The 7,837-nt window shown below is 37.8% G+C and overlaps 2 protein-coding genes across 2 annotated transcripts; one reads left to right on the top strand and one right to left on the bottom strand.

Annotated features, from left to right (window-relative positions):
• Positions 1-3,598: 3,598 nt before the first annotated feature.
• Positions 3,599-5,923, top strand: LOC126784833 (uncharacterized). The gene is made up of 5 exons (XM_050510343.1): positions 3,599-3,659; positions 4,287-4,640; positions 4,880-4,948; positions 5,044-5,115; positions 5,605-5,923. Exons 2-5 carry the CDS (start codon positions 4,359-4,361, stop codon positions 5,752-5,754), a joined length of 573 nt encoding a protein of 190 aa, XP_050366300.1. The 5' UTR covers positions 3,599-3,659; positions 4,287-4,358; the 3' UTR covers positions 5,755-5,923.
• A 295-nt stretch (positions 5,924-6,218) lies between these two features.
• Positions 6,219-7,837, bottom strand: LOC126784652 (uncharacterized). Its single transcript, XM_050510128.1, has 5 exons — positions 7,589-7,837; positions 7,387-7,509; positions 7,028-7,267; positions 6,754-6,918; positions 6,219-6,669 (listed from the first exon to the last, which is right to left on the bottom strand). The coding sequence occupies exons 1-5, from the start codon at positions 7,802-7,804 to the stop codon at positions 6,361-6,363; spliced, it is 1,053 nt and encodes a 350-aa protein (XP_050366085.1). The 5' UTR covers positions 7,805-7,837; the 3' UTR covers positions 6,219-6,360.

Here is a 7,837-nt window from a genome sequence, read left to right as displayed (position 1 = left end):
GTGCGGTCTTCTTATCATCTTATCTTTTCTAAGTGGTGTTTGAAGAAAGTGGAGGTTAATATATGATGCGATATGGGCCACCTTAACTCCACCTTATCATCATTTTCATCTCTGTATTATTCTCTTATCATAATTTGAATTCATGTAATTTCGTCGATTTAAGTAATTAACAACCACAACCTGATGATGTTGGAGGGGAGTTTGGTTTTCAACATGGGTATCTGTATGAGAAATGTTTCAACCCAACTGAAGTCATGTTTGTGTTTCTGTGTGTTTAGTGTTTACCTAATACCAAACCAGAACAAAGCAGACCGATAAGTTATTGTGAACAAAGTGGGTGAGTTGTGGATATCAATGACAACATTGTAAACTTTAATTTCGATTGCTGTACAGGTACTTAAATCCTTAACTCAGGTTATTTCTTGAGACATGTAACATCCTTTTATTCCCGGCTCGAAACCTCTTACCCTTTTTTTTTTGTTAATTTTTCTAAATTTTTATAAGTCATAAACTCATAATCTACCCTCATTCAAGTCAATGACTTCCTCACTTCCCTCACATACACAGAGTCGGCCAGTCCCCTGACTCAGTGACTCCCCTCATCTGAGTCATCTAGCTCAGTAACTCGTCCAGACCACTGAGACAATGAAACCAGTCATCTTCTTCCTTTCTCTGGCCTTTCTTCTCCTCTCCTCTCCCACTTTCCTACCTCTTATAGACTTCGACCTTGACAAGCAATCAAGCATCATCGGGATCGGTTGATTTCTGGCCTTTTGGGAATCTGGGTCCAAGCCTACAAGCCTCCAACTCTCCAAGGAATGTTAATTACTTTGTTCGAATTGAGTGCTTGTTTTTTGAACTTTTTTCAAACTAAATTGATTGAACCACCAACTGTATTAGATTGAATTTTGATGTTAATGTTGGTTTTGAAAAATGAAAATGTGTGATGCTTACATAGCATTTGCTTTTGAAGTAAATCTATTATGCTTTTACATAAAATTTACTTTCAGTCTTCTATCATTTTGTTGTTATAAACTTAATTGTTAGTCTGTTTATATAGATGTCTATTTGTGATACTATGCTTCTAGTTTTGGTGTATTTTTTTTTCACGAGCACATAAGGGGCCACATTTGATATTTCGCACAAGACTTCTAAATACGACGGACCGGCCCTGAAAATCATGCATATAGATATGGTCCATGGCTGCTTCCTTCATGGCATTTTCTCTTGCATTCAATCATAAAGTGTGACCCGTTCGTTTTGTTTCGATCATGAATTGGAAAATTGCTAACACATTATTTGTGATATTTGCCATGATTACAAAACTATAATGGATCTGGGAGTGATACCATTCTCAGTATTATGTGCTTGAGCACACATAAATACATTGTAGTATGTTTTAAAAATATACTTATTACATTTCGTTTTATTTTTAATCATTAGTATATAAGATATTGGAAGGAATTAAACACGTGTACACTTGCGAAAAAAAAACATTTTCAATAATAAATTAGGAATCGTTTTACTATACCTCCTTTTACCATAGTTAATTAGGAATAGAACGTTCCCAACTGTCATGCGTCCAATATGATAGGCTTTTATGTTCGTGAGCTTATTTTTGTTTTAGTTTTTTTAGTTTTTTTTTAAATAATGTTTAGATCCCATAATCGTTACAAACTTAAAATCACGTCTCAATGTTTGTGTTTGTGTGTTGGAATAGTGTTTAAGCTGAGTGGCCTGAGCCTAAACTTGATTATACGAGAAATTTTTAAGTGCGCTGAACGTACCACATGACATATACCCATCAAATGAAAAGGCGACACGTGTTATGTTTTCTCACCTAAACATCCTCTTTTTCTCCCTCTCTGCTCTTCTTCGGCCATCTTCTTCTTCTTCTTCTTCTTCTTCTTTGTTTCCAAGTTAACTAATCTCTCTCTCTCTCTAATAATATTTTAAAAGGCTAAGGCGTAACCTAATCGTTTCCGGAAGAGCCTCAATAAGGCGCAAGTCTTGAGGCATAAGGCCTTATGATATAATGATTTTTAAATGTAAATTACAATATATTTGTATATATAGTTAACATAATTATACATAGAAATATTAAAACTACTAATAGTTATTTTTAGTTATTAAAATATAGGTATTTTATACAGATAATTAGTTGATTAACCAAATATCATATAGTAATTATCTTTAAAAACTTTAAAAAATCTTATCAAAACATGTTAAGTAGGAGTCTGCCTCTTCTCAGTCTTCTCTATATGTGAGAATTAGTCTGCGTCTTTCATCAAATCTCTCCCAAGCTTGGAGAGCAATATTTGCTGCATTTTTTCATTCTAAAAACTTCCATATGTAAGCTCTCCCTCTCTCTCCCTCTCTCCCTCTCTCTCTCTCAACTGTGTTTTTTTTTTTTTTTTTTCAGTTTTTCATATTTTTTTTTCAAGGCGTCTAATTTTCACGCCTTTGAATGCATTTTTTGCGCCTTTAACGCCTAGATTAGCGCTTTCAGCGCCTGTACACCTGGGCAGCAAAACACAAGCATTTTGGCAAGCGCCTCACGCCTTTTAAGCCTAAAGGCTTACCTTAGGCGAGCCTTTTAAAACACTGCTCTCCAATACAGATTACTACCAATCTAATTCAAGAAACTCCCAAAAACCCATAGCCAAAGCCAAAGCCATTCTTGTCACCCTTTCTAACTCTTTGACATTACTAAAGCTTTGACCTTTTTTCCCTAGCTAAGTCATAAAAAACAGATTAAACACACCAAACTTTGATCATCGTTCATCAAAGACCTCACTCTTTCTCTCTAATACAAACAAACATTGCCGGATTAGTCTCCCCTTAATCCCATTGATGCCTCTAATTTTACTAAACCATGCCTTCTCATTCAACCCGCCATTTTTTTTTAGTTCACTATATTGAGTATGCTCCCTGAACTAGATGACAACATAAACTCCATTCCCCATCTCATTTTTATTTCAGTTTCATGGCAACAACCACATCTACTCCTACTACTTCTACTTCTCTCAAAGCTCACACCTATCAACAACAACCCACCAAGCCCAGATGCCGAAACAACAACCCGACCCACACACATTCCTGCCGCGGTGACCCGAACCCAGTTCAGAGCTACCCGTCTTTAAAGCCTGGAAGATCTCATGGCAATCCCCTTCCACCATAATGTCCTTAAACTGGTGATGTATGGGGAATTTGGTAGTCATCTATATTGGAGAGAGAGAGGATGTTAATGTGGGAAACATAACACGTGTCGCTTTTTCATTCGATTGATATATGCCACGTGAATAATTTCCCTGACAATACTATAAAGCCAACCCCACCCTGATCCCCTGAAAAGATTATTCAAAATGAAGAGTGAGAAAAATGTAAAATTTTGATTGGCGCCTAAAAATCCTGGTAATAAATAGAATTCAACAAACAAGCCAAGGGCTGGGATCGATGCGTGAAAGAAGAAATCAGAACAAAGGTGAAGATCAGCCTTCCACGCGTTTACCTGCACAAAGCACCAGATTTGACTCCTGAGATAAATCTCCTGCCAAACAACCATTAAAGAGCTCAGTACTTCACTACTTCTGAAACTGAAAGTGAACCCATTGTGCTTCTGCTGCTCCAACCTAGAGTTTGAAATAGCTCAAACAATTGTATGGTCTTAAACTCGAAATGGTCTTGTGATCTTTGGGTTCTCTCTTCCTTATTTGCTGCAAGTTTCTTCCTTTTTTTTCACTCATCTGTTTGATTGCTGTAATTTTTTTTTTTGGGTAGTGGTTTATTGTGTTCTATTATTGCTGGCTTTTTCAAAATTTAGGGAAAAAATGCATATGATTTGCTTCATTTGCTGGTTTGTTTTATTTTCTGTATATAAATGTGTTTGGGTTTGTGATGACTGATGAGGTTTAAATTAGGGGTTTTGTTGGGGAAAGGTAGAGTCTTTCTCTGATTTTCATATCAGAATCTTGGGTTTATTTATCTACACGACCAATGGCCATCCTACATTTTTGGTATAATGTGTTACATAGAAAAATATTAATGAATTCTGGAAATGAAATCTGTTTTGGTATTTGTAATTACAAGATGGATTCTCAATTTGAAAGTTCTGATAATGTATACAGAAGCTTGTGCATGTGTTGTTCTAGGTTGCATTTCTGTGATATGAGTATCTGAAATTGGGTGGTGTTCATATTATTTTCTGCATTAGTCTGTGAAATCAACTGATTTGCACAAATATAGTTCAGTTTACTTGTACATATACTAATGTGTTCAACTCACAGCCGAGGTCTGCTAAATTGAAAACTGAGGGAGTTCAGTTGCAGCCTGAAAGACCAGATCTTCCTGTGGAAGAAATGGAACAAGAGCATGCACCTCCACAGAAGAAAAGCAAGGCAGGGAAGAAACGACCAAGGTACTACACTGCAGTTAGGCGATCTACACGCATCCAGAACACTGTGAAGCCCTCTCAGAACCGGGACCTAGAGCCCATACAGATCACACTCGGTGAAAGCGAGAGTGAAAGTGACAAAGAAGAGGAGTCTCCTCAGCTGGAGGAGCCGGCAGTGCATGGCGAGAAAACACTGGTTGAAAGAGTGGAGTACGCTGTGCAGTTATTGGAAACTATGAGCTCACAGGTATATATAACCGTATACCTTGCTATTATTCCCTTTCCTCTATCACATCACATTGTTTTTATACTAGGCTCTTAGCTGATTTACATGACTCCCTATAGACTACAGGACATTCCTCAACCATTAAAAAGATCCTAAACTCTTTAAGGCTCTTAGCTCAAGTAGATATTGCACAGATTTTTTTGCTATGTAGCTATTCATACATGTTACTTATAAAAATAGTTTCTTTTGTTTTCTAACAGGGTAACAGTAGGACTGGTGACTCCTCTGAAATCAGATACAAGAGTTTGTACTTTGAATTGCAAAAGCAGGTTATAAACTTTTCCAATTTGTTTTTTTTAAAATAATTTTGTTATCATATTTATGTACTGTTTTCAAATGTAACAACAGTCTCTTGCATATGCAGATTGAGGCTTTGAAAAAGGAGAACCATGAACTTTCTTTGAAGTTGCAACTTGCTCTCGCCAGAAATGAAGGAGTAAGATATTCAATACCACCTTATATTTTGTAACGATTCTGCCTATGCAACCTTCAGACAGTAGCTTTTACTGCAATTAGAAAAGTTGACTCCTCAGACTATTTATCTCTATTGTTCACTGGATTTACATATGATCAGACAATAGCTTTTATCTGTCTTTCTTCTTATTAGTTGGGATTTCTATGTATGGCTCCAGCCCATGAAGGGTCAGATGACTCAGATCACAAAGACATAGATTAAAACAACCTTTGTTTCTTTGTCAGATTTTTTTTTTCTTAGCGTTCTCTTCGTTTTGAGATTGGCCATTCTAGGTTTAGTTCTTTCATCATACAGTTTTGGTTGATCAGTCAATGAATTGTAAACACCATCAAGATTCAAGAAGCTAAAAAAAGAGAATTGTTTTTTATGAAGCCTTGGAATGCTGTCCCTTACTTTCTCCTTAGGCTGGGGAGCTATGTTTGACTTTGAGCTTTGTTGGATTGGTTGTAGTTTGATAAGGGAAGTAATGCATCTGTGGAATGGATGGGAAAATTCAAAGAAGTGTTGTTGGTCACAAGCTTGCCAAAACCTTCTGAAATGGCTGCTGCTGTCCAATGTCAAGATCCCAACGCTGCTTCTTCTTCAAAGAGGAAGAGATGAAGAGAAGTAAAGAACTGAGTCCCTTTTGTAAAGAATGAACCATGCTCATATTAGGTGGTATTTGGACACTGCTTCAGTTTGCTGATGTCCTAAAGTTTCGACGGTTTAGCTTAAATTAGACTTGGTTGTATGAATGGTAGCTAATATGATCTATTTGTGCACTTAGACTCGGTTGTCTCAGCAGTTTAGCTTAAGCACTTGACTTGATTGTCTGTATGATATCTAATATGATCTATTTAATCTTTCATGTTCCATGTTGTCTTGTTAAGTTGAATGTGAGTTAAATACTATAGGCACTGGTAATTATGTTGTTACACCCTTGCTGAGCTGAGTTTGAATGTGCATCCTAGTTGTCCACACAGGCTTGTTTGCAAATTATGTATGCTATTGCATGTTCATCTGATATGCATGAATTTCAGTGATGAAAAGGTTGGTCATTGCTAATTTGAGGAGCCCGATAGGAGCATAAAATTTGGTATTTATTGTCGCGGGTGACTGAGGTTACATCACAGACAACCCTGTGGCATCAAAATTTACATACAAATCAAAGAAAACGTTCTGCGAGATCAGCCTGCAAGTTGTATTTTCAGGCTGCTAACAACCTCCTTAATATTGCTCATCAAAAGACGAGTGTAATCCAAAAAGATCATTTCTTGGAATTGTTGCACCATTTTCAGATTCTACACTCTCTTCATCGTATGCTGCCTCCTCTTCTGGTATTGGCGGTGGTGGAGACGAGAAGTCTAAGCACAATCCTTGAATGACTTGTTCATATGATGAAGCAGACATGTCTTGAGAGGTGAGCTGGTGGTACTCCACAAGTTGATGGAGGCATTGGTTTTCTCTAACCAGATTTGCGTTCTCATTTGCTAATCTTGATTTCTCAGCTAGCAGTGCCTCCAATTGAAGCCTCACCTACATTGCATAAGACATTACTACTAATCTTACTGAGCAATAAAATCATAAACATTAATAGGAAAATTCGAACAACTCTCTTACCAAATCATCTTCCTCAGGTCTCAACCCCCTGTCAAACCCATCTCTGAACCTCCTATTCTCCTCCTCCAGCAAAGCACACCGCTCTTGCATAAACGATAAATCCGACCTAATCAACTTGAGTTGCCTAGCAAATGAAGCCGCTTTCGTTGCCATAGAGATTGCCAGCTGCAGGGAGACACAAAACTCAAACAATTAGTATTCAACTCAAAATTGGCACCACACATTGATCATAGTTCATAACTAAATATAAACAAAAAAAGAGAGCAAGACCAACATTTTTGGCTTTCTTCAGCTTCCCATCTTTAGGGCCCTGCTCATTTCCTTGTTCTTCATCATCACCATCTCCTTGTTCCTCTAAGCAATCACTGTTGTCAAACTTCCTCTTCAATCCTACATGAGCTTCTTTCACCTTGTGTTCTTGTTCTTCTGAGCCATCCTCTTTCCTATCTGAGCTGCTCAACTGGCTGTGGAATATCTCAGTCAATGTGGGTGGCTTAGCTAGATCATTAGCTCCCTACAAACACATCAATCCAGTTAGTCTCCAAATCAAAGGACTTTCCCCAATTCAAATCTCTAAACTTTAAAAACTTTTCTAATTCAGATCTGACACATTTGAAAGACAAAGAAAACTACCTGAAGAGCATTGTCTAAAGTGTTAGACAGCTGAGACAAAGTGTGAGCAATCGAATCAAACCCCCTCATCAGAATCATCGAGTCTTCCTTCAATCCTCTTCCACGCTTCGCTTCTCCAGCATTCTAAACACCCAAAACCCATTTTGAGCTAAAACCCAAAAACACAGACAACTCATTCAAAACAGTAGAATCACACACTCACCATTTGAAGAGAAGGATCAGCAATTGGTAAGTTCTCAGCCATTGGGACTCTGGAGTTGCGGTCCTGGAGAATCAAATCGATTCGGGTCTGTAGAGAACTCCAGAAGCGCTTATCAGATGAGGGAGTGAAGTGAGGAGAAGAATCAGAAGCAGAGAAGAAGTGGGAGGAGTCCTTGTTGAGCTGAAGTGGGGATGGAGTGTCCACTGAAGCTGCCATTGGAGGAGAAACAGGGAAAGGTGTAACGGCTAG

Source organism: Argentina anserina, chromosome 2, assembly GCF_933775445.1.
Source record: "Argentina anserina chromosome 2, drPotAnse1.1, whole genome shotgun sequence".
NCBI lineage: Eukaryota > Viridiplantae > Streptophyta > Magnoliopsida > Rosales > Rosaceae > Argentina > Argentina anserina.
This window is presented reverse-complemented; position numbering and strand designations above follow the sequence as displayed.